At 44.3% G+C, this 27,696-nt stretch overlaps 1 protein-coding gene across 1 annotated transcript in view; it reads right to left on the reverse strand.

The window, feature by feature from the left end:
- LOC144687260 (semaphorin-3E-like) overlaps positions 1 to 27,696 on the reverse strand; it is a 307,033-nt gene that overhangs the window by 39,443 nt on the left and 239,894 nt on the right. The window contains exons 10-13 of the mRNA XM_078553107.1: positions 19,816 to 19,960; positions 3,563 to 3,794; positions 1,679 to 1,770; positions 1,508 to 1,566 (exon numbers count right to left, since the gene is read on the reverse strand). Of these exons, the coding sequence (XP_078409233.1) occupies positions 1,508 to 1,566; positions 1,679 to 1,770; positions 3,563 to 3,794; positions 19,816 to 19,960 (528 nt within the window). The remainder of the gene's footprint in view (positions 1 to 1,507; positions 1,567 to 1,678; positions 1,771 to 3,562; positions 3,795 to 19,815; positions 19,961 to 27,696) is intronic.

The raw sequence follows: 27,696 nt of genomic DNA on the forward strand, positions 1-27,696 counted from the left end.
AGCAAGTACAGACACACAGACAGTGCTGTGTACAGCAAGTACAGACACACAGACAGTGCTGTGTACAGCAAGTACAGACACACAGACAGTGCTGTCTGCAGCAAGTACAGACACACAGACAGTGCTGTGTACAGCAAGTACAGACACACAGACAGTGCTGTCTGCAGCAAGTACAGACACACAGACAGTGCTGTGTACAGCAAGTACAGACACACAGACAGTGCTGTGTACAGCAAATACAGACACACAGACAGTGCTGTCTGCAGCAAGTACAGACACACAGACAGTGCTGTCTGCAGCAAGTACAGACACACAGACAGTGCTGTCTGCAGCAAGTACAGACACACAGACAGTGCTGTGTACAGCAAGTACAGACACACAGACAGTGCTGTGTACAGCAAGTACAGACACACAGACAGTGCTGTGTACAGCAAGTACAGACACACAGACAGTGCTGTGTACAGCAAATACAGACACACAGACAGTGCTGTCTGCAGCAAGTACAGACACACAGACAGTGCTATCTGCAGCAAGTACAGACACACAGACAGTGCTGTCTGCAGCAAGTACAGACACACAGACAGTGCTGTCTGCAGCAAGTACAGACACACAGACAGTGCTGTGTACAGCAAATACAGACACACAGACAGTGCTGTCTGCAGCAAGTACAGACACACAGACAGTGCTATCTGCAGCAAGTACAGACACACAGACAGTGCTGTCTGCAGCAAGTACAGACACACAGACAGTGCTGTCTGCAGCAAGTACAGACACACAGACAGTGCTGTCTGCAGCAAGTACAGACACACAGACAGTGCTGTCTGCAGCAAGTACAGACACACAGACAGTGCTGTCTGCAGCAAGTACAGACACACAGACAGTGCTGTGTACAGCAAGTATGGACAGAGACAAACTGACTCAAAAACTACTTAAAACATTTGTAAATTCAGAAATCTGAAACCACAGCCACAGACGGTTGACAATAACGCAACCATTATATCAGCAAATTGAAATATGGAGAAAAAGTAATTTATTTTTGTGAGTTGCTTCGCAGAGGCACGGGCTGAATCATTTCTGCCAGTTTTTGTTTGAGAGATCTGAATAATTTGCTGTGAATTTCCAGCCCTTTGTGCTTCTACTCAATGAGAGTATATTCTAGCTCGGTTAAAAACAAGCCTGAGGCCCGAAGGGAATCTGCCCTCCCTCTTCTATTAGCCTCATCCCAGGGGACAGTTTATTGGTTGCCATGATGCTTGCCTATTCTGTCAGTTGCTGAGATCTGATGAAATTCACCCTTTGCCTAACAGTGCGATCTCAATAATCTTTACCCTCACAGTCCTCCATTTTTGAAGAGACATCTGAATTTATAAGGTCATTATTTCTATTGCCATGTGTTTAAGCATTGTGGAAAAGCACTTATTGTAAATTGTTACCACAATGTGGATTTTTAGTTCCTTGAATAATCCATTCTTGCTTATTAAGCTTACTTTTTCTTTCATTCCACTACATTTGTATATCTCTTACCCGTTTAACAGAAAGCTCCATGGTGATAACTGGCGTTGGCACCTGAAATTGAAACAAATATCCCATTTACTCGCTGTCTAATCGTATTCCAGCGCCACATGTAGAAAGGCAAAATACAGCGTCAACAGAGAAAATACAATGTGTACATTCTCACCTTAAATACTTGCAGCTCCTCTAACACTACTTCCTCCATTGTTTCAGTTTCTCGATTGTAAATTATAATAATTTTTAACACTATTCCTGCATCTGTGCAAAGGAAAAAGGGCTTCCGTTAAACATTCTAAAAAGTAATTTCAAAGCATTTTTCTGCCAGTTAAATTCTAATATTCCAGTTTTAATACATTCCGGAAGTATTTACTCAGCTTGAGAGCTTGAAAGTGGCAGAGGGTCACTTTCTGATCTGGTTATTCTCCTGACCTGAACTTTCTCATTCTGGTTAGGCTCCTCTCAGCCAGCTCAGGTTGGAGGCTGTTTGTAATATCCAATTAGGTCTCCATGATGAGAACTGCTAATTCTCCATTCATTTGAGGACCTAATTCTGGCCTAACCAATAGTCCTTAAAGAGAATGTCAGAAACTGCTCAGAAATCTGCCAACGTTTCTTTATAATTTGTATATTTGCTGGTTCCAGGAGCAGGACCTGCTTCTCCTGGATCCACTGTCATCTTGTGCATGGTTCCCTCTGGGAGTTCCAGCCATCCCCATTCTCCAGCTAACCAACTTCAATATCAGCTGGCTTCCCATCTGTTTCGTTCTGTCACAAAAAGTGTACTAATTCTAATCATATTATCGTGATGCTTTGTAAAAGCAGGTTAATAGTGGGGTTTGGGTAGTTTCTCTCTGTGTGTGGGATTTAATTGAATTGGAGGCAGTTGGTCTGGAGGCTTTGACTCATCAAAAGAAGCTCGGTTTGAAATGCTAAATATGTAAACATGGCTGAAGCCTTAGAATGTAAAACTAGGAGAATTTGCATTTTTAGATAAATCAGGGCAGTTTGAATTTCAAAGAGATGGCAGGATGTTTACACCTAGCCAGAGAAGCCAGGCCAAGCAGTGTGTTTATTTTTCCTAAAGATTACTGATAATATTAGCACCATGAAAAGATTTATATTATGAGAAAGGTTAAATTCCAAAGACATATGAGAACAATGGAATTTACATTAAAAGGGAGAAACATGTATAAAGGAGAATGAGGCTGTGTGTTAGGGAAGGCTTTATAAGATCTAACAGAAGTGTGGGAAGCCTCCAGTAATTGTGCATTAAACTGCTGTCTACAGAAACCGAAGCTGGGAAAAGCCACTTTGAATTCTACTGTCCAGGGTATTGCGTTGACTTGCCTGGATCTGTTTAAAATATATATTTTTTTAACTGTTGCCTTAACAGAGGTGTAACTGGAAGGCAGATTAATTAGAGGTTTTAGGAGTTATTATAATAGTAATGTGTAGACCTAAGTATGTGCTTGAAATCTTTTCTTTTGTTAATAAATGTTTAATTTAGTTTTCTAAAAAATCTTTGAAGTCTTGGACTTATTACTTCTGAATTCAGGGCACGCATCTCGAAATAAATACAAATTGAAAAACAATTGTGAGAGCGAAATCAAGTTTCTCTCCTGGATTTGATCTGCCTGGTACACATCATATGCTGAGTCACAACAATCCATTGATCACACGCAACCGTATCCTGGGTCTCGGTAACAATTGGCAGTTAGCGAGAATATTCAATTGAAATTTGGAATAAATGAAACCTAATAAAATGGCAAATTTTGTTTATTCCAATTGGCCTGAATTTTCCACTTTATAATTACAAAGGAACTGAATTAATGAGAAAACTACGTCATTTGATGTCAATTTGTGATTACAAAATTGGTATTTCAGCCTTTGGAGAAGCATTAAATCTTATTATCACAGCAAGATTTTCACTTCATAGATATCTAGTCTGCAGTTGGGCCCTGTTCTGAACAATGGAAAGAGGAACCTTTTCCCAACCTTCCACCCTAATTCATCATAATTTCTACAGCATTTTCTTGAAATTCTGTTTTACCTGTGCCGATGAACAGGACATCATATTCACCATCTTCAGCATCAACACGGTCAACTACAATCTGCTTCAAGTTGTGTTTCCCATCTGTTCTCAACAACACAGGCCTCTTGCGTATAGGATGGACTGGTTGGTACATAATGGGATGACTGCGCACAAAACGAAGGACATCATCTGGGTAATCCTTTGTGGAGCGATATTTAATTCCAGGAGGTGCATTAATCTGACTGGCACACTGCAACAGAGAACAAAATAGTTTTCAGTTATTGTCTCAAGTTAGAAATAATTATCATTTTTTAAAATTCATTTACTTGGCTTCGCTGGCTGGGCCAGCATTTATTGACCATCCCTACTTGCCCTTGAGAAGGTGGTGGTGAGCTGCCTTCTTGAACCGCTGCAGTCCATGTGGTGTAGGTACACCCACAGTGCTGTTAGGAAGGGAGTTCCAGGATTTTGACTCAGCGACAGTGAAGGAACGGCGATATATTTCCAAGTCAGGATGGTGAGTGACTTGGAGGGGAACTTCCAGGTGCTGCCCTTGTCCTTCTAGATGGCAGTGGTCGTGGGTTTGGAAGGTGCTGTCCAAGAAGACCTGGTGAATATTGCTATATGGACTTGAAATTCCAGCTTCTTTGTACAACAGCGTCTCATGAAATCAACCCAATACTCAACTTTTTGTCATTTTAGCACAAATCATGTGTTATGGCACAGCTAAAAGGTAGTTGATGCACTGGTGTTAATTTTCCAAAATTCACTAGATTATAGAAAGATTCCATCAGATTGGAAAGTAACAAATATAATCTCTCTATTCAAGAAGGGAGGGAGGCAGAAAACAGGAAATTATAGGCTAGTTAGCCTGACATCTGTCAGGCGGAAATTATTAGAATTAAGGAGGTTATAGCTGAGCACTTAGAAGAGCTCAAGGCAATTGGGAAGAGTCAGCATGGTTTTGTGAAAGGAAAATCATGTTTAACCAATTTATTGGAGTTTTTTGGAAGGAGTAACATATGCTGTGGATAAAGGGAAGCCTGTAGATGTACTGTACTTGGATTTCCCAAAGTCATTTGATAAGGTGCCACATCAAAGGTTATTATGGAAAATAAAGGTGTGTGGTGTAGTGGGTAACATATTAGCATGGATAGAAGATTGGCTGGCTGGCAGAAAGCAGAGAGTATGTATAAATGGGCTTGTTTCTAATTGGCAGGATATGACGAGTGGGGACCTACAGGGCTTTGTTCTGGGGTCTTCTGAGTGAAGGCTTGGTAGATAAATTTACAGATGACACAAAGATAGGTAGGAATGTATGTTGTGAAGAGGACATGAGGAGGCTGCAGATGGATAGAGATAGGTTGAGTGACTGGGCAAAGATCTGGCAAATGGAGTTTAATGTGGGAAAATGTGAAGTTGTTCCCTTTGGCAGGAAGAACAAAAAAGCAGAGTATTACTTAAATAGAAAACAGCTGCATAACTCTGAGGTGCAGAGGGATCAAGGTGTTCTAGTACATGAGTCACAAAAAGTTAGTATGCAGGTACAGCAAGTAATTAAGAAGGCGAATGGAATGCAATCCTTTATTATGAGAGGAATTGAACATAAACGTAAGGATGTTATGCTTCAGTTATACAGGGCATTGGTGAGACCTCACCTCGAATATTGTGTGCAGTTTTGGTCGCCTTATTTAAGGAAGAACGTAAATGCATTGGAGACGGTTCCGAGGAGGTTTACTAGATTGATACCTGGAATGAGTGGGTTGTCTTATGAGGAAAGATTGGACAGACTGGGCTTGTTTCCACTGGAGTTTAGAAGAGTGAGGGGTGATTTGATTGAAGTATACAAGATCCTGAACGGCCTTGACAAGGTGGATGTCAAAAGGATGTTTCCTCTTGTGAGTGAGTCCAGAACTAGGGGGCAGTGTTTTAAAATTAGGGGTCGCCCTTTTAGAACAGAGATAAGGAGAAATATTTTCTCTTTTCTCTCAGAGGGTTGTGTGACTTTGGAATTCTCTGCCTCAGAAGGTGGTGGGGGCGGGTCATTGCATATTTTTAAGGCAGAGGTAGATAGATTCTTGTTAGGCAAGGGAATCATAGATTATCGGGGTTAGATGGGAATGTGGAAATCGAAATACAAGAAGGTCAACCATGATCCTATTGAATTGTGGAGCAGGCTCGAGGGGTCTACTCCTGTTCCTGTTTCTGAGGTTGAGTTGAGCTGAGCTGCCCAAATCCGAGGGGGAAACTTGAAACAGCTGCCAAAACAGTTTTTGCAATAGTGTGAGGAGAGGTTCTGAAATCAGGAAATTATTTGCCCAACTACTTGTGATGATTTTATAATAGATTAAACGTTTATTAAAAGAAAATAGAGAAAAAAACACAATAATACTTATACGCAAGAATAACTTCGCACAATAAATATTACTTATAACTCCATAGGTTCTTAACTACCCTCAGAGCTAACTTTCCCCTTCTCTGTTCAGCAACTATCCTTATGGATTTCAAAATCTATAGAATTCTGGTCATTTTTACCGCTTTGCGCCTTTTTCCTTGGAGAGTCCTCTGAAGCTGACAGTAACTGGCTCTTCCAGTCTGCCTTGTTCACACTGTCTTCGGGAAGATCTAAACAGCTACTCCTCTCACATAATCTTCAGTATTTCCTTAAATGCGTTCCTTCCCTTTGATCTCTCTATTGTTTCAACCAATCTCTTCAGAAATGCTTCCTTCCCAGAGTTGATTAGACTTTTCTTTAATTTAGCTGTTAGGTTTTTAAAAAAGTAAACTTACTCTATCTTTACCTTATTTACTTACACCTTTTTATAATCTGCATACATCCCCCTGTCATGAAGACATTGATATCCATATTGTTATTGGAAATTATTTTTTAAACTCGAGGTTAGTGGTGTCTGTGTCTTTATGTGTGTATGGGCAGAACTTTGCCCTTGTGAGGTGGGCTTGGTGGGGGGGTGGAGATTGCTGCCCGTGATTGATGCCAGAAGGCGATTTCACACCAGCAGGACAATTAACGCCCGCCCAGCGTGAAAGTTGGCTGGAGAGCCTCCGAGAAGGGGCAGCGGGTGCCGGGGGCCTGATGTCTGCCAATGGCGACCTGGAGGCTGATTCAATGGTGGTTCAGGCAACCCCAGGGAGGCAGCAGTGACATGGCTGTGACCCAGGAAGGAGAACCCATGCAGGAAGTGAGGTCAGCGCGGCAGTCAGCCCCTCGTTTCTCCGACTGGTGCCTCCCTGCCCTCCTGGAGGAGGTGGCTGCCAGAAGGGACACCCTTGTCCCCAGAGAGGAGAGGAGGAGGCCACTGCACCACACCAAGCGGGCACGGGAGGAGGTGTTAGCCCAAGTGAGCAGCCACGATATGGTGCAGTGCACCTGGCTCCAGTGCCAGAAGTGCTTCAATGACCTGCTGCATTCAGGGAGGGTGAGTGCCATGTTGGCATGGGTCAGTGTGGAGAAGCGTTAAGGGCTGGCTGTCCTCCTCGTGGAGCTCAAGGTTGCAAGAATCTGACTGCCAACTGTCAATGACACCGGAGCGGGCCGAGGGGGTGAGCCCTGGCTGCTTGGACTGAGTGCCTTGTGGCTCGAAGGCCATGACCCAGATGTGCCCTGCAAGGTGCTCCTCAGGTGGGGTTGGCCAGGCTGCAATGGCGCTGCAGGTAGAGAGTGGACTAATGAATGCTCCTCTGTCCTTTCAGGAGAAGACATCCCATAAGTATATTGAGAGGTCGCGGACTGGCAGGGGACGCCCACACCTCCTCATCCTCTCCTGCTAGGAGAAGGAAGCCTTGGAGCCTGAGAGGCCCCACGCACCTCAGTCAACTGGCCTCAGTGAGGTCGGGGTGTCAGACAAAGGTAAGAGTGCAGTGCACTGAGGTGAGAATCTTGGCTTGTGCAACTATTATAGTGCACTCTCTTCATTGATGTGAGCCTTGACCATGGAGCCCCCATTGATCATTGAAAGATGAGGGCACCATGATGCAGTTTTCCATTGTCTGACCAGGGTGCCTGGCATGTACAGTGGCAGTGTGATGACTTTAATTAATGACATGTTCTTCTTTGTCATGAAGATATTGATGTATGTAATGGTATTGGAAATTATTTAAATTAGACTTGTAGCAGGGTCTGTGTCTGGGGATGTGAGTGTGTGTGTGTGTCTTAGCTGGATTCAAGCCAGTCTGGGTGCTTTGATGTATAGTGGTTTTGAGATGTTAAACCATAAGGTAGAGGGTACATTTATATTTTGTTGAATAAACCATTCAAAGACTGGGGGTGAAATCCTGAACCAAGCTAGGAGAGACCAAGCAAGATGTTTATATAACTAATAAAATTGGTACTTTGAAAGGGGTTTTATTGTTAGAAGAGGTGGAGTTCAAAGGACCTGGTGATACAATGAGAATTTACATTCAAAGAGAAGGCTACGTATATACAGAAGAGTTTTGTGTGTGAGTCAGAGGCATGTAGCCTGTAAGCCTACAACTGTGTGAAGGAACCAAATTGAAAGGAACCTCATTTTGAATTTGGAAGATAAAATGTGCTTTGCCTGGTGTCTGTTTTAGTCTATGGGTTATTGTTGACTTGGTGAAGATTTGCCTGGGAGTGATTAATTTGGGGATTTGTTTACAAGTTATTATGGTAGCAATTTGTAGACATGTGTATGTATTTAATCCCTTGTAAAATTAATAAATGTTTAATTTAATTTATATAAAAAATTTCTGGAGACTTGGTGGTTTCATTTCTGAATTCAGAGTTGTATCTCAAACATACCAATTGAAAATATAGGTTATGACAGTTGTTTAAAGTTTCCCTCTGGGATTTTAAATAACTCAGCCTTTACCAACTGCTGTGTCATAACATTCTTCTCCCTTTTAGGTTCACCAGCAGTCGTTCACACCCAGGACCCTGAGGCTCACCCTTGACCCCGGAGGACCACCATGCTCCCCATGCACCTGCATCACACCCTCTCTCTCAAGCAGGCACCAGCGCAGATACCAGCACCTCAGTGGGCATTAGATTGCCATCCAGTATCTCAGTGCACAATGGTGAGGGCACTTCACACTCACTTGAGGTGCAGGCAGAGGCAGAGAGTGCCCAGGTTGCTGGTAGTCGGAGTACTGCCGATGACCAGGATAATGCTCAGTCAAAGGCTGATGATGAGCCTTTGGAGTCGTCCATTAGGCAGCAGATGATGGACGCCCAACGGTGGTGTGCAGGAGGATCTGGCGGAGATCCATGAGGGTCTGCGTACCATGGTCTCCATTTCGGAGGAGTCCCTGCGGAGCATGAACACTGCGTTGACCCTCATGGCCGACCGCACTGCCTCCTCTATGGAGACAGTGCTGACTCTCATGTAGAGGCTACTCCAGGGACAGAATCAGGGGCCCCTCGGGTTGCGCTCGGACCTGCAAAGCTACACACAGGCAATGACCTCAGCTGGTCAGTGTCAGTGTGGGAGATGGATTGGGCACCCAGTATCCCAGCTAGGTGCCCGTCCATCAGTGGTAACCAGGGAGGTCCAATGTGACCTCACATTGGCGCATGAGCTGCCTGTCGTTTCTGCGGGCACCTCTCAGGGTGCTCCGGATGACGACAGCAGCTCCTCCGCCCCTCTGCCAGTGACCGTGGCATCTGATGAGGCTGCGGTGACTGGGGAGATGCCAGCCATGGCACTGGCCACTCCCTCCCAGGCGGGGCCAGCACAGGCTCTATGGGCCAGAGGACGCCCGTCAAGGTCATCAAGGCCAACAAGACAGCAGAGTTAGCTGGCTGTCTCCAATACCAGTGGCAGTGAGGGGTGAACGCCTAGATGTAGCACTCGCAAATGTAATTTTAAAGCACTTTAAGCACAAGAGGGACTGGTCACGGGTGATCTTTTGTTCCCCCATTTTGCCTTCCATTTTTTAAAGGTGTGATTACCAACATCGGCTACTGTTCAGTTCATGAACCTGTGAGTTCCAACATTAACTGACATTTGATTTTGTGTTATTGGCTTGAGAATGCTTCATTTGTTCTGTAGGTGCAGGGTAGGGTAAGTATTTAATTCTGGACGTGTGTCTCTTGAAACTTTATTGCACAGGCACTGAGTCTATCTTGGTGGCCAATGAAATTCTCCTCTCTGGGATCTAGAATGGAGACAGCAGCTCTGGCATGAGGTGGTGGTTCTTATTTGCAATCCTAGCTGAAGGAGCATTGGATCAATGCGTCCCTGGCGTCCCTGCCTCCCTGGAGGTTATCCAGGTCTGCCTCCATGCCCTCAGCGTTCTCCTCACCGTGCTCATCCTCGGTCTCACTACTGGACTCATCCTCTGTGGCCTGTGCAGCTGCGTCAACATCTTCTTCCTCCAGTGGCTCCCCTATTGCCAGCGCCAGATTGTGGAGAGCGCAGCATGCAACCACTATCAGTGACACACGATCTGGGGGGTATTGTAGTGCTCCCCCCAAATGGTCTAGGTAACAAAGTGTATCTTGAAAAGACCTATGGTTCTCTCTACCACAGCCCTTGTGGTGCCCTGGCTCCTATTGTACCGCTGCTCGGTCTCTGTTCTTGAATGACGGAGAGGTGTCATGAGCCACCTTCTGAGGGGATAGCCCTTGTTACCCAGCAGCCATCCATCCAGTCGAGCTGGAGCAGTGAAGAGCCCCGGCACCTGGGAGTGTCTCAGGATATAAGCGTCGTGGGAGCTGCCTGGGTACCTTGCACAGACTTGTAGAATCAGCATCCTGTGATCACACCTATCTGCACGTTCATGGAGTGGAAGCCCTTCCTGTTGACGAAGGCACCGGGCTCACCTGCTGGCGCCTTGATGGCCACATGTGTACAGTCTATAGCACCCTGGACACAGGGGAAGCCAGCAATGGCCGCGAAGCCTCTGGCTCGCTGGGCCTGACTGGCCTTGTCCGTATGATAAAGGATAAAGGCCAGAACCTGCCTGAACAGAGCTTCTGTCACCAATTTGACGCAACTGTGGACAGCTGATTGGGACACTCCACAAAGATCCCCTACTGAGCCCCGGAAAGAGCCGGAGGCATAGGAGTTGAGGCCATTGTGACATTCAGAGCCACTGGCATGGGGTGTCCACCCACACAGTCGGAGCTGATCTCAGGCCCAATCATCTGACAAATGGAGGTCATGGCTTCCCTTGAGAGGCAGAGCCTTATTTGGCATTACACCTCGGACATATTGAGGTAGCTGCATCGCTGCCTGTAAACCCTGGCAGCAGGATAGTGACGTCTTCTGCAGCCCCTTCTGCCTTGAACTTCCTGCTGGCCCTGCGCCCCTTGTGCCTGCGCCTCTCCTCCCACAGGTCCTCCCTCTGGAAGCTGCATAGGGACACCTGGCCTCCTCTTCCTTCTGCCCCTCTCTTCCTCCTCAGAGGAGGTGGCACAATCCCCATTACCAGGGTAAGGGAAGGCTGTCTGATACCTGGAAGGGTCCACATGGTCTGAATCCTCCAGGGGCCTGGAAGACACCAATGAGTCCTGAAATGAAGCCTGGAAATGCTCAAAATGAAGCTCAGAACAGAGATGAAGCTGTCCAGTTCAAATAAGCAACCAGCAGCAAACTATCTCCAAAACTCAGGTGAGAAATCACATGGGCAATGTTAAATCGCTGACAATTGGGTGTCAAGGGCTTTAACTGGCCTCTTAATTAATGGTAGATGTGGCTCTGTCTCCCGTGTGTGCCCAGCAAGTGAAATATCGTGGGAAAGCGCATTGACATCGGGATACTCGCCTGACATCAACGCACGTCATTTCATGCTCGAGCGGGTCAGGTTTGCACCTGAAAGGAACTCATTTTGAATGCGACTGTCCAGGGTGTGCTCTGCCAGGTGTCTCTTTAAATCTATGAATTTTACTGTTGCCTTAACGAGGGTGTAACTGAGTGTCAGATTAATTAGGGGATTTTTGTAGTTATTATCGTAGTAATTTTGTAAACATATGTATGTGCTTGTATTTTTCTTGTATTAATAAATGTTTAATTTAGTTTTATAAAAAACCTCTTGAGGCTCGGTGGTCTTATTACTACTGAATTCAAAGCCTGCATCTCGAAACATACAAATTGCAAAAATGGATCATGACAGTGGTTTCAAGATTCCCTCTGGGATTTGAGCAACTCAGCTTTTACCATCAGCTGTGTCATAATACCCCCTTTGAACTAAAACAACTCAATTCAAATGCTATTGTTTTAAAACTCTGATTGAAGTTCCTCTTGGTTCATTAACATATAAAAACCACTTCTTACTGTTTAGACTCTTGCAGTCGCTCTGGCTCTTACTCCAATTACCACGGTTACAAACTCCCAAAATCCTGTCTCCCAGTACACAGGGCATAATCTTCTGTTCAGCAAGCGAGGGGTGGGGCCCGCTCGCTGACATGTAAAATGACGCGGGGATACGAAGGGTGTGTGTCCCGACGTCACTCTGTGTCATTTAGATATTCAGTTTGGCGGGCGCGCAGCCCGAACACTCAAAGGTCTATTAAGGCCATTAAAAAAGTAATTAACATGGTTAATGGACCTGCCCATCAAGCCTTAAGGTTAGCGGGCAGGCCGGGAGCCCTGGTGGGCTTCTGAAAAAACATGAAACCTCATCCACGGGCGGGATGAGGTTTCATGAGGGTATTAAATTTTTTTATAAAATGTTTATATAAAAGAAATTGACATGTCCAAGCTCATGTGACAGGGGCACATGAGTGGACATGTCAGTCACTTGTTTTCCCTTCTTTATTGAAATTTTCAAACCTGAGCTGATCTCCCTGAGGCAGCGCTTAGCCTCAGGGAGATCCCTGCTCTCCTTAGTGTGCACGCGTGAAAGAGAAAGAGATTCCCTGACACGGGGAATCCTCCCCCCCACCCCCCCCCCCCCCCCAACCAGCCGAACAGGGAGCGCATAGCACTCCCTGGTGGATGTCACGCTGGGTGGGCCTTAATTGGCCCGCCCACGTAAAATGGCGGCACGCCCCCAATTGGGGGCACCAATTGGGAACCCGCCCGCCCGCTCCTGCACAACCCCCCCTGACGGGGGGGGCAGATCCTGCTCATAGGAAATATGACAGGGTTATTAACAGAAGAAAAATATTACAGTTTCTTGTTTTCTTGACATATGTCCAACTAGAATGTACAGATGAAGAATCAAATTTGATTGAAGTAACACAAGGTTTGACTGATAAACTGCTTCAAAACAAAACAACGCGTTCCAGTTATGTATTATAATGCAGTAGACATTCAAGTCGCGCCATGGAATGTCATTATGAGAGATGCACTGTCTTTTTTAAAATGGGCCCATTAGTCAATGCTGCTATTTCAGAATCAAACACTTTATGCTGTTGTGGTGAGCTTAGAATTGAAACTGTAGGGCTCCTAATGGTTCACTGGGCAAATACTAAGTAGGTAGATGCTGAGATCTAAGAGCAAAAGGTCCCAGATCTCAGAGCTGTACAGCATGGAAACAGGCCCTTCAGCCCATCAGGTCTGTGCTAGCCATCAAGCACTTATCTATTCTCATCCCATTTTCCAGCACTTGGCCCGTAGCCCTGTATGCTATGGCATTTCAAGTGCTCATCTAAATACTTGTTAAATATTGTGAGGGTTTCTGCCTCTACCACCCCCTTAGGCAGTGAGTTCCAGGTTCCAACCACCCTCTGGGTGAAAAGATTATTCCTCAAATCGCCTCTAAACCTCCTGCCCCTTACCTTAAATCTATGCTCCCTGGTTTTTGACACCTCTGCTAAGGGGAAATGTTTCTTCCTATCCACCCTATCCAAGCCCCTCATAATTTTCTATACCTCTATCAGGTTCCCCCCTCAGCCTTCTCTGCTCTAGGGTAAACAGCCCAAGCCTACCTCATTCTCACTGCCTGGCGAGTTAGCATACCCAAACCATGTGAGCAGTTACAGCACTGCAGTCAGTCTCTCTGGTTTAAAAAGGGTGTAAACAAACTGGCTTTGAGTTTTTGCATCTGATTTCTACACAATGATCCACACAGAAAGCCTTGCAAGTTGTGGCCATGTAGTGATGGCATCCTGTGGTAAGCAGTCTTTTGATGCTTGGGTTCAGTCATAACTGAAAAAAGGGTTGGTAAATTTTGGGGGTGAAGTGAGGTATAAATGAAGGATGGTCACTTAGCTGAGGGGCTGGAGGGTACCTACTGATCGTCAAACTGTATCACCTCAAATCCGGGCCTGCGGAAGGAGGGCAGGAACCAATAAATTGAACTAGGACTAAGTGACAACAGGATTTATTAGAGGGGATAATGCAATTTATCTCCTCAGTGCAAAGGGTGTTAATAGTTCTGCAGAAGGTAACATTTTCACTGACAGCCCACTCCCAACATTCCTGGAATAGGGACATGATGGACCAAATGCAAGGCAGGGTCTCATTGCACTAACTAATGTGTCTAAATTCCCAGCTTCAGAATAGTGTCAGTGCACATTAACAGAACATTCTCATTATTCACATGCTCTATCCTATACATCCTTTTTCGTACAATAGTTACAATTAACGGAAATAAATTTGTTTGTTTCAAATGCTTACATCTGCTGGGAATTTCATTGCGATGCCCAAACACTTCATTTTGATGTTTAAACAGCCATCCAAAGAGAGGCTATCACTCTTGCCAGTCTGGGCCTGATCCCACACATGAAATGCGAGCTTATTTAACCATATTCTCTCCATTCCAGAACACAAAATATAATGCTTTTGAGATGCATAATCACCATGAAATGATAGGCTTCAGGGAGGTACTTTAAACAGCTTCAGATCATTCACAGCACAGGTCCTGTAATGTTTTTCTTTTATAATTAAGCCTTGTTCAGTGTGAAGGTTACTATAGGCAGGTCTTCGTCAATGTTACTTCTCAATTTCCCCTAACCCTGCATTTATATTGTGTGAGTTTTGAGAAGCTGCACTTGTCAGGACTCGTTAAGGCCTGGAAGATTCATTTTTACCTGCTCTTGCTGACCATTAAACACAACAAATCTCAACAAGTTTATTTGAGAGTAGGAGCTGGCTTGTGTGAAACTCAGATGTCGGAGCCAGAAGTAGTAAACATAGGTGTTGTGCAATATAAAAACACCTTGAACACATAGCAACTTGTGATAATTCAATCCTGCTTCACCCCACATCTTCTGGGAGAAGGGCTGGCCTCCACTTGACACCTTTCCACAGTGATAGTGAAGGTCAAAACCCTGGGAGAGCAGGGGAATTAAAACAACATCTAGCATTGAGTGACACCCTGTCACTGTATTGCTGCAGAGAGAGTTATGCTTGAAGAAGCAGAAGTAATGTTTGTGTTGAACAAAAAATGGAAATTTCAGAGTCAAGGACATGCCTGATTATAGAATAGAAACGCTGATCAATAGTGATACACTTAAAAGCAGAAAATTTATAATTGTGGTGGCATAGTGGTATTGTCACTGGACCAGTCATCCAGAGGCCCAGGGTAATGCTCTGGGGGCCAGGGTTCAAATCCCACCACGGCAGATGTTGGAATTTGAATTCATTAAAAATCTGGAATTAAAAGTACAATGATGACCATGAAACCCATCTGGTTCACTAATGTCCTTTAGGGAAGGAAATCTGCCGTCCTCACCTGGTCTGGCCTACATGTGTCTCCAGACCCTCAGCAATGTGGTTGACTCTTAATTGCCCTCTGAAATGCTTGAGCAAGCCACTCAGTTGTATCAAACGACTACAAAGCCTATAAGGACTGAAACCGGACGTAGCACCCAGCATCAACCTGGGCCCTGGAAATGACAACGGCAAACTCAGCCCTGTCGACCCTGCAAAGTGCACCCTTCTAACATCTGGGGGCTTGTGCCAAAATTGGGAGAGCTGTCCCACAGACTAGTCAAGCAACAGCCTGACATAGTTATAATCATGGAATCATATCCTACAGATAATATCCCAGGCTCCACCATCACCATCCCTGGGTATGTCCTGTCCCACCGGCAGGACAGACCCAGCAGAGGTGGCAGCACAGTGGTATACAGTCGGGAGGGGATTGCCCTGGGGGTCCTCAACATCGACTCCGGACCCCATGAAACCTAATGGCATCGGGTCAACCATGAACAAGGACACCTCCGACTGATTATCACGTACTGCTCTCCCGATGAATCAGTGCCCCTCCATGTTGAACACCACTTGGAGGAAGCACTGAGGGTGGCAAGAGCGCAGAATGTTCTCTGGGCAGGGGACTTCAATGTCCATCACCAAGAGTGGCTTGGTAGCAACAATACTGACCGAGCTGGCCGAGCCCTAAATGCCATAGCTGCTAGACTGGGTCAGCAGCAGGTGGTGAGGGAACCAACAAGAGGGAAAAATATACTTGACCTCATCCTTGCCAACCTGCCTGCTGCAGATGCATCTGCCCATGACATTATTGGTAGGAGTGACCACTGCACAGTCCCGTCTTCACATTGAGGATACCTTCCATTGTGTTGTGTGGCACTATGACTGTGATAAATGGGATAGATTTTGAACAAAGTTAGCAACTCAAAACTGGGCATCCACGAGTCACTGTGGGCATCAGCAGTAGCAGAATTGTACTCGAACATAATCTGTAACCTCATGGCCCAGCATATCCCCCACTCTACCATTACCATCAAGCCAGGGGATCAACCTTCTTTCAATGAAGAGTGCAGGAGGGCATGCCAGGAGCAGCACCAGGCATACCTAAAAATGAGGTGTGAAGCTACAACACTTGCATGCCTAACATTGAAAGCAGCAAGTGATAGACAGGGCTCAGTGATTCTACAACCAAAGGATCGGATTTAGGCTCTGCTGTCCTGCCACATCCTGTTGTGAATGGTGGTGGACAATTAAACAACTCACTGGAGGAGGAGCGTGTTTTCCCTGGTAACTTTCTTGGTAAGTGCAATGTCCGACATCGATAACTGTTCTGCAGTTGTCATTGGGCCTTTTTTTCAGGCAAAGGTTACATTGAATGTACAAAAGTCACCTGTAGATAAGGGGTGGCCATACATTGCAATGTAGTTGCAGGAACATTGACTAGAATAAATTTTGACTTCATACGACAAATTAATATTTTTTGGAGAAATTGCTTTCCACATAAAGTGTTTTCTGGATAAACACTAAAACCAAATCTGTTATTAGGTTCTCTGATTGGAGAGAAACAATCCCAGCCGTAACCTGGAGAACTGGCTTGTGTTAAATCTCCCATTGAGAGCAAATCTGCTTTGGGCGGCTCTCATTAGGATATGTGGACACTCTTACTCATCCTGGATGGCAATCCTTTTGCTTCAACCCTGATTCTAAAGCTCAGTGCCAGCCAGAACTAACAGGCTGAAGTGTTTAAATGAGCGACTGTCAGGAGTATTGTGCAAACTGGGATAATGGTGATCCCATGTAATGTAGTGAGATCTGACCAGATGTGTACTTGGTGAATGTGTCACCTGGGGTATGTCTTAAGATTAGACATAAGGCAGGAGCTGTGAGGAGGGAAGGAGCAAACAGGACGACCTCTCTCTATTTACTAAATCTTAAAGGATTGAGGAGGATTTCACCGAGTTACTGTTAATGTATTAATGCTCGTAAAGCAGTAGATAAGTAACTCAGTGAAACATACAACAGTCCATTGGAACCACTTGTGCCTTTGGACCTGATTATTATGGAGAGAGCGCTCTCGTGGTTCCAATAAATTTCCAAAAAGGCATCCTTTGTATTATAGAAAATATACTTCTGCCACCAGAGAAATAGTGAATTAACTGAGACCACAGGAAAGGAGTTTCTCTGTCACTTCACTGAGATTTTACATGTTCATTCCAATTTCCTCAGGCCAATATTAACAGCAAAATTGTACACTTCCTTTGGAAGAGGTATACAATTTTGCTAGGAATGCTGGTCAGTGCAATTTCCCGTGTGGAATTTCTACTCCACAACACATGTTGAGAAATTAATCCTTGCCCCAATCTCCCACCAAAGTAATTAAAACAGGGTTGAGAAAACATGAACGGCACACCCATGAACCCAGGTTTCTGCTCACTGTGGCTTTACGCTTTTATTTAGCACATTTTAGAAGTGAAGTATGGGGACATTAGTTGATGTGAAGATTTTAATGTGCAGGTCAGTCATGGTTTTCAGCAGAGAGTTAACAGCAATAAGGTGATTTTTATCTGAAGCTCTTTGACACATATTTAGGGTATTACGTATTTTAGGATTTTACTCAAATAATTCTTGGGAGTAATGATACAAATCCTTTGTCAATGTGGACTTGCAATTCTCCTCCCTGAACTCTAAATCTGTTATATTTGAAAATGTTTGCATGGTTTCAATAATAAGAAGGCAAGTGTCAATGGGAAAGTGAGAAAAATGTTCTTTTGGGCAACAGTGCATTTCCCTTCAGAGTCATCCAGTGATTTCATGGAGCTATCTATAGTACACCCCTTGATCACTGATATTGGACTGTTACTATGGTTACCGGCATAGCCTATCAATCCTCCCCATTTACGTCATCAGTGTATGACACTATCTGGGTGAAAATGACAATAAGCAATATTACCTCTAACATATTGTGTAAGATATGCAGGGCAATGGTTACTATTACCAGGAACAACTTTACTCAAAGATTAAATGGATATACCACTGGTATGAATGATTTGTGTATTTTTTGCCAATTTTTTTTCCTCCACAGATTGTCAGACTCCCTGTTTTAGGGCAATTATCTCCTATCACCGGCAGCACCTTCCAAACCCGTGACCTCTACCATCTAGAAGGACAAGGGCAGCAAGTAGATGGGAACACCACCACCTGCAAGTTCTCCTTCAAGTCACTCACCATCCTGACTTGGAAATATATCGGCCATTCCTTCACTGTCGCTGGGTCAAAATCCTGGAACTCCCTTGCTAACAGCACTGTGGGTGTACCTACACCACATGGACTGCAGTGGCTCAAGAAGGTAACTCACCACCACCTACTCAAGGGCAACTCGGGATGGGGAATAAATGCTGGCCCAGCCAGCGAAGCCCACACCCCATGAAAGAATTTTTAAAACAGAAACTTCAGCTTAGAGAACAATGAATGACTCCAGTCCCAGTTATTTTGAGAACCTATCCCCTGCTTATCCAACATCCAGTATTGGACAAACAGAAATTTCCTCTAATTAATTATTGGGAAGATTGCAGTCATTGTTTTTGGTCCCCACTGAATTCCATTCCTTAGCTACTGGCTCCATCCCTCTCCCTGGTAACAGTCTGAGATTAAGCCAGACTGTCCACAACCTTCGGTATCACATTTGATCCCAAGATGAGCTTCTGGCCTCATATTTGTGCTATCACTATGACTGTCTACATCCACCTTCCTAACTTGGCCTGTCTTCACCCCTTCATCCACCTCTGTAACATCACCCAACTTTGCCACTCTCTCATCTCTGCTGCTGAAACCCTCATTCATACCTTTGTTATCTCTAAACTTGACTCTTACAAAACACTCCTGGCTGAATTCCCATATTCTACCCTCCATAAACTTGGGGTCATACAAGGGTTTGCTGCAGTGTCTTAGCTCACACTAAGTCCCATTCCCCTATTACCTCTGTGCTCGCTGACCAATCCTGGTCCACGACATCTTTATTATAAAATTCTCTTCCTTGTTTTCAAATCTCGCCATGGTCTGACCCCTAGCTATCTTTGTAATCTCCTACAGCCCTCCAAGGCATCTGTGATCCTCTAATTCTGGCCTCTTCAGCATTCCTGATTTTAATCACTCCACCACTGGTGCCTGTGCCTTCAGTTGCCTTGGCCCCAAATTCTTGAATATTGTCCCTACACCTCTCTGCCTCTCTATCTCACTTTCTTCCTTTAAGACATTTCTTAAAACCTGCCTCTTTGACCAAACTTTTGGTCATCTGACTTAATATTGTCTTATGTGGCTCAGTGGTCATACTTTGTTTTATAATGCTCCTATGAAGTGCCTTAAGGTGTTTCATTTCCTTGGAGGTGCTATATAAGTTGTTGTACGGTATATGAGACTAGCCCTTGGTACACACTCATTTAAGGCCTCTGCTTGGTACCTCCCAAAGCTCAGATTGGGAATCAATTATGGAGAGTCAAATGCACAGACCTGTGCCTTACTACTCCATGACACAACATGGTGGCTTCCTAATTCACTTCTATTGTTAGTTCAGGTATTACAGTACATTAGCAAACAGTTAAACTTTAACCTCTTTAGATTGACATATGTATGAAATGTTTATGGGTAAATATTATTCGTACATAAAATATTTGCTTTAGTGTGAAATGTACGTACACAGCCTGGTCTTGGGTAAGGCACCTTGCCCTCATAAGCTGCCCAGTGATATTCAGGCCCCTCTTTATGTGCGTAGGGTCCATTGAATGCTTCTCGGATAGCGGACATGTGGTACACACATACAGCAAACCCCTGGAATACATTGCTGTAAAATACAGATTCAGATAACAAGTTATCAATGAGTTAATACAACAGTTAGTCTTTCAATGTCAATTTACATCTAAAGACTTGCATTTATGTCATGCCTTTCATGGCGTCCGGATCCAAAGCACGTCACAAACAATGACACACTTTTGAAATTTACTCATTGCTGTAATGAAAGAAACATGGAAGCCAATTTGTACACAGCAAGATCCCACAAATGCAAGTCTATCTTAATATGCATTTACAAGTATAAGATTTCTCTATTACTCTATCTAAGATATTTAGTTTGGGTGTTGCCAGATGTCCACATTACTTTACAAATGCTTTATTATTCTGTTGTAATATATGGGTTTCTGCACAATATTCCTCTCACACTAAGTTCCAAGTGTCCGCTGGGTAGCTGGTTAAGAGATGTAGGGAGAGATAAGAAGGAGGACCAACCCAGGCAAACTCTCACCCCTTCCTGATGACTGGCGATTGAGTGGCATTGGCAGAAGCATGGGACATATTTGACTGCCATTCTTTCCGGCTAGGACACAAGGAGATTGCTGAAGTGGGAGAACTAGGTTGACATTAAAAATGGAGCTAAAATATGTTTGCTACTCAAAGAAATAATGAGTCAAGTGTGCATTTGTTTCCTTTGGTTTGTTTTATTCTCTTGAAACTACCATAGATGGCAGCATATAAGTCGACTATAAACCTCAAAAAATCCCTCCATAAACAGAGGTCGACTTATACATCGAGTTTAAATGGGAATCACTGGTGTGGTCTGGGTGGTGGCCATCATTGTCACTCACTACACAGAGTCTGCTCTGCGTGGACGTGTCTTAAACTCCTGCACATCTTCACAACGTATCCCGTTTTGCCTGCTTGACCCCCTGCACCAAGTTATAAAGCACCGGTAAGTAAAACATGCATTTTGGGTGAAAATTTGAGGCTGATTACTGATGTGAGTATAGCGTGTCATGGCTGAAAAGGGGATAGACTTGTAACAGAACTAACACATTTGATGAGCAATCTAAGATATTTATTAGCAAATAATTAAGAATGCTGCTCAGTATAAACAAAACACTGCCTTAGTATTTGCCAAAGTATTTGGATCATGGCCAGAAAAGCAGCTACTAACAGAATTCCTTGAGATACTTTGATGTTTGAAATATACCATCCATTTGGTGTTTTTCTAGACACCCAAATAGTTCACAAGGCTCTTAACTTTGATAAGAAATTGTTTTTCAAGCTTATTTTTCTGAGAGACAAAGAGAACAATGAAAGTCTTTTTTGGTCTCTGCTCAAAATTCTATTAAAAAGGACACACAGCTGAGGGACGCATTAGTCTGCTATCTTTGCAGACCAACGGAGAGTCCTGGGCCTTTCTAGAATCCCCTATTTGAGACAAAGTCACTTCAAAACCTTAAGAAATTATATTGGGTTGTAAGTATGACTATTTTTAATCAGTATGTGTTTCTATATTCAAAGTGTTTATTATGGTAGATTCAAGTTTAGTATGTTATCTTAAACATTCTTAAACATCTTAAGTTTTTTAAAATTCATTCATGGGATGTGGGCTTCGCTGGCTGGGCCAGCATTTATTGCCCATCCCTAATTACCCTTGAGAAGATGGTGGTGAGCTGCCTTCTTGAATCGCTGCAGTCCATGTGGTGTAGGTACACCTACAGTGCTGTTAGGGAGGGACTTCCAGGGTTTTGATTCAGCGACAGTGAAGGAACGGTGATATATTTCCAAGTCAGGCTGGTGAGTGACTTGGAGGAGAACTTCCAGGTGGTGATGTTCCCATCTGTTGGCTGCCCTTATCCTTCTAGGTGGTAGTGGTCGTGGGTTTGGAAGGTGCTGTCTCAGGAGCCTTGGTGAATTCCTGCAGCACATCTTGTAGATGGTACACACACTGCTGCTACTGTGCGTCGGTGGTGGAGGGAGTGAATGTTTGTTGGTGTGGTGGCAATCAAGTGGACTGCTTTGTCCTGGACAGTGTCCAGCTTCTTCAGTGTTGTAGGAGCTGCACTCACCCAGGCAAGTGGGGAGTATTCCATCACATTCCTGACTTGTGCCTTGTAGATGGTGGACAGGCTTTGGGGAGTCAGGAGGCGAGTTATTCATTGCAGGATTCCTAGCCTCTGACCTGCTCTTGTAGCCACAGTATTTATATGGCTGGTCCAGTTCAGTTTCTGGTCAATGGTAAACCCCCAGGATGTTGATAGGGGGGGATTCGGTGATGGTATTGCCATTGAATATCAAGGGGCGATGGTTGGATTCTCTCTTGTTGGAGACAGTCATTGCCTGACACTTGTGTGGCATGAATGTTACTTGCCACTTGTCAGCATAAGCCTGGATATTGTCCAGGTCTTGCTGCATTTGGACATGGACTGCTTCAGTATCTGAGGAGTCGTGAATGGTGCTGAACATTGTGCAATCATCAGCGAACATCCCCACTTCTGACCTTATGTTGGAAAGAAGGTCATTGATGAAGCAGCTGAAGTTGGGCCGAGGACACTACCCTGAGGAACTCCTGTAGTGATGTCCTGGAGTTGAGATGACTGACCTCCAACAACCACAACCATCTTCCTTTGTGTTCGGGATGACTCCAACCAGCGGAGAGTTTTTCCCTTGATGCCCCGTGACTCCAGTTTTGCTAGGGCTCCTTGATGCCACACTCGGTCAAATGCAGCCTTGATATCAAGGGCAGTCATTTTCACCTCACCTCGGGAGTTCAGCTCTTTTGTCCATGTTTGAACCAAGGCTGTAATGAGGTCAGGAGCTGAGTGACCCTGGTGGAACCCAAACTGGGCATCAGTAAGCAGGTTATTGCTGAGCAAGTGTTGCTTGATAGCACTGTTGATGACCCCTTCTGATCCACTTTACTGATGATGGACAGTAGGCTGATGGGGCAGTAGTTGGCTGGGTTGGATTTGTCCTGCTTTTTGTATATAGGACATACTTGGGTAATTTTCCACATAGCTGGGTAGATGTCAGTGTTGTAGCTGCACTGGAACAGCTTGGCTAGGGGCGTGGCAAGTTCTGGAGCACAAATCTTCAGTACTGTTGCCGGAGTATTGTCAGGGCCCATAGCCTTTGCAGTATCCAGTGCCTTCAGCTGTTACTTGATATCACATGGAGTGAATCAAATTGGCTGAAGACTGGTATCTGTGATGCTGGGCACCTTTGGAGGAGGCCGAGATGGATCATCCACTCGGCACTTCTGGCTGAAGATTGTTGCAAATGCCTTATCTTTTGCACTGCTGTGCTAGGTTCCTCCATCATTGTGGATGGGGATATTTGTGGAGCCTCCTCCTCCAGTGAGTTGTTTAATTATCCACCACTATTCACGACTGGGTGTGGCAGGACTGCAGAGCTTAGATCTGATCCGCTGGTTGTGGGATCGCTTAGCTCTGTCTATCACTTGCGCTTATGCTGTTTGGCACACAAGTAGTCCTGTGTTGTAGCTTCACCAGGTTGACACCTCATTTTTAGGTATGCTCGGTGCTGTTCCTGGCATGCCCTCCTGCACTCTTCATTGAACCAGGGTTGATCCCCTGGCTTGATGGTAATGGTAGAGTGGGGGATATGCCAGGCCATGAGGTTGCAAATTGTGATTGAGTACAATTCTGCTGCTGCTGTGGCCCACAGTGCCTCATGGATGCACAGACTTGAGTTGCTAGATCTGTTCGAAACTTAGCATGGTGGCAGTGCCACACAACACGATGGAGGGTGTTCTCAATGTGAAGGCGGGACTTTGTCTCCACAACGACTGTGTGGTGGTCACTCCTACCAATACTGTCATGGACAGATGTATCTGCAGCAGACAGGTTGGTGAGGATGAGGTCAAGTGTGTTTTTCCCTCTTGTTGGTTCCCTCACCACCTGCTGCTGACCTAGTCTGGCAGCTATGTCCTTTAGGACTTGGCCAGCAGTGTCGCTACCGAGCCACTCTCAGTGATGGACATTGAAGTCCCCCACCCAGAGTACATTCTGCACCCTTGCCACCCTCAGTGCTTCCTCCAAGTGATGTTCAACAGGAGCGCTGATTCATCAGCTGAGGGAGGGTGGTACGTAGTAATCAGCAGGAGGTTTCCTTGCCCAAGTTTGACCCGATGCCATGAGACTTCATGGGGTCCAGAGTCAATGTTGAGGACCCCAGGGCATCTGCCTCCCGACTGTATACCACTGTGCTGGTGGGACATGACATGCCTAGGGATGGTGATGGTGGTGTCTGGGACATTATCTGTAAGGTATGATTCCGTGAGGATGACTATGTCAGGCTGTTGCTTGACTAGTCTGTGAGACAGCTCTCCCAATTTTGGCACCAGGCCCCAGATGTTAGTAAGGAGGAACTTGCAGGGTCAACAGGGCTGAGATTGCCATTGTCGTTTCTGGTGCCTAGGTCAATGCTGGGTGGTCCGTCCAGTTTCATTCCTTTTATATGTCTTTGTAGCAGTTTGTTACAACTGAGTGGTAGGCTATTTCAGAGTCAACCACAATTGCTGTGGGTCTGGAGTCACATATAGGCCAGGTAAGGACCATGGTGACAGATTTCCTTCCCTAAAGGGCATTAGTGAACCAGATGGGTTTTTACAACAATCGGCAATGGTTTCACGGTCATCATCAGACTTTTAATTCCAGATTTTTTTTGGATTCATATTTCACCATCTGCTGTGACCCGGGTCCCTATTACCCTGGATTACTAGTCCAGTGACATTAGCACCATGCCATCATCTCCCCTAAGCACATTAAGGATAGCTTTATTACAATATATGCTATCCTCATTTATAAACTGTAATTTATAATTAGTTTTAATAATAAACGTTTATGAAATAAGTATAAAAGAGTTGTAGTCTCACATTTATATCCTCACAAACCCACATATATAATAACCCACTTCTAGGGTAGAATTCTAAGAGCTGACATTGGGAAACTTGACAATAGTTTATTCTATTATAATATACCTCTGTGTATGTTTCATCCTTTGATAATTTTACTCGAATAGAATTTCCTGAGGGAAAGGACCTTTTATTTCAGGACTGAGTCTGTCGCTGATATAGCAGAATATTTTTCTTTAATGATCTGAAATTTCTTTCAGTTGAGATTCTAAGCTAACAATAAGATCAAGAGAATCAGTTTTCCTTGCCAGGAGGTAAAGATAGTGAAACCATTAGTAGGACCTCATGTCCTTTAGGGAAGGAAATCTGCTGTCCTTACCCGGTCTGGCCTACATGTGACTCCAGACCCACAGTAATGTGATTGAACTTAAATGCCCTCTAAGCAAGGGCAATTAGGGATGGGCAATAAATGCTGGCCAAGCCAGCGACACCCACATCCCATGAATGAATTTTTAAAAAATAACAGAATTGTATACAAGTGTGTGTAAAAACATGATTCTTGGGCCAAAAAAACAATTACCCAAAGATGGGTGGCAGGTCAGAAGATTGGAAAGAATATAAGGAACAGCAAAGAATGACAAAAAGATTAATAAGGAGGGAAAAGTTAGAGTATGAGAGAAAGCTAGCTAGTAATATAAAGATGGATAGCAAGAGTTTCTATAGATATTTAAATAAGGAAAGAGTTAACCAATTGAGCATTGGTCCTATAGAGACTGCGTCTGGGGAATTGATAATGGAAAGTAGGGAGATGGTGGATGCACTAAACAGGTATTTTGCTTCATTCTTCACTATAGAAGACACAAGTAATATCCCGGGATTATCTGCAAATCAGGAAATGGAAGGGAGGGAGGAACTCGGGAAAATTACAATCATCCGGGAAGTGGTGTTGAGCCAATTGTCGGGACTGCGGACTGACAATTCCCCAGGTCCGGATGGACTTAACACTAAGGTCTTGATAGAATTGGCTAGTGAGATAGTTGATGCATTGGTTTCAATTTTCCAAAATTCCCTAGATTCGGTGAAGGTTCCATTAGATTGGAAAATAGCAAATGTAACTCCTTTATTCAAAAAGGGAGGGAGTTAGAAAGCAGGAAACTGCAGGCCAGTTAGCCTAACATCTGTCATAGGGAAAATATTAGAAGCTATTATTAAAGATATTAAGGCAGGGCACTTAGAAAAATTCAAAGCAATCAGGAAGAGTGAACACTGTTTTGTAAAAGGGAAATCATGTTTAACTAATTTATTGGACTTATTTGAAGGAGTCAAATATGCTGTGGATAAAGGGGAACCAGTGGATGTACTGTACTTAGATTTTCAGAAGGCATTTGATAAGGTGCCTTATCAAAGGTTATTGCAGAAAATAAAAGTTCATGGTGTAGGGGGTAACGTATTGGCATAGATAGAAGATTGGCTAGCTAACAGGAAGCAGAGTTGGCGTAAATGGGTCTTTTTCTGGTTGGCAAGATATGACGAATGGTGTGTCACAGGGATCAGTGTTGGGGCCTCAACCTTTTACAATTTATCTAAATGACTTAGATGAAGGGACCGAAGGAATGGTTGCTAAGATAGGCAAGAAAGTAAATTGTGAAAAGGACATAAGGAGGCTACAAAGTGACACAGATAGGTTAAGTGAGTGGGCAAAGAACTGGCAAATGGAGTATAATGTGGGCAAATGTGAAATCATTCATTTTGGCAGGAAGAATGAAAACAAAGCTTATTATCTAAATGGTGAGAGATTGTAGAACTCTGAGATTCAGAGGGATCTGGGTGTCACAGTGCATGAATCACAAAAATTTAGTAGGCAGGTACAGCAAGTAATTAGGAAAGCTAATAGAATGTTATCATTTATTGTGAAGGGAATTGAATACAAAAATAGGGAGGTTATGCTTCAGTTGTACAGGGCATTGGTGAGACCACATCTGGAGTATTGTGCACAGTGTTGGTCTCCTTCTTAAAGGAAAGATGTAAATGCATTGGAAGCAGTTCAGAGAAGGTTTACTAGACTAATACCAGGAATGGTTGGGTTGTCTTATGAGGAAGGATTGGACAGGTTAGGCTTGTATCCGCTGGAGTTTAGAAGCATAAGAGGAGACTTAATTGAAACCTTTAAGGTCCTTTGGGGTCTTGACAGGGTGGATGTGAAGGGGATGTTTCCTCTTGTGGGAGAATCTAGAACTAGGTGCCGCTGTTTAAAATTAAGGGGTCAAGCATTTAAGACAGAGATGAGAAGAATTTTTTTTCTCTCAGAGGGTTGTGAGTCTTTGGAACTCTCTTCCTCAAAAAGCAGTGGAAGCAGAGTCTTTCAATATTTTTAAGGCAGAGCTGGATATATTCTTGATTAACAAGGGGGTGAAAGGTTATCAGGGGTAGGCAGGAATGTGGGGTTGAGGTTACATTCAGATCAGCCATGATCTAAGTGAATGGTGGGGCAGGCTCAAGGGGCCGAGTGGCCTACTCCTGCTCCTAGTTCGTATGTTGATGTATATGTACATTGTGATCTATGGCAATCTAAGGACAGTTTACAAATCACAAGCCTTGTGTTATATACTTCTCACTAACTCAGCCAAATGTATATTGAAGTGAATTAAATTATTCAGGGAGCAAATCAGTTTTCTCATGCACCAGGATATGTGGGACTTTCTCCAGGGTGTTACCTCACAATGGTTTGAGTTTCCAAAGGGCAGCACAGTACAGTTCCAGACAGCTCAGAGGCTGCAATTTAAATTGGACCACAAGGAATTTTGTAAATTTATTTTCCAATGTGTTTAACATTAAGAGAAAGTGCATGGGTCCTTGGATACATTCACCTGACGTCAAAAACCTAGCAGTTAAGTAGCACAGCTTTG

Source organism: Cetorhinus maximus, chromosome 12, assembly GCF_964194155.1.
Source record: "Cetorhinus maximus chromosome 12, sCetMax3.hap1.1, whole genome shotgun sequence".
NCBI classification, from domain to species: Eukaryota; Metazoa; Chordata; class Chondrichthyes; order Lamniformes; family Cetorhinidae; genus Cetorhinus; species Cetorhinus maximus.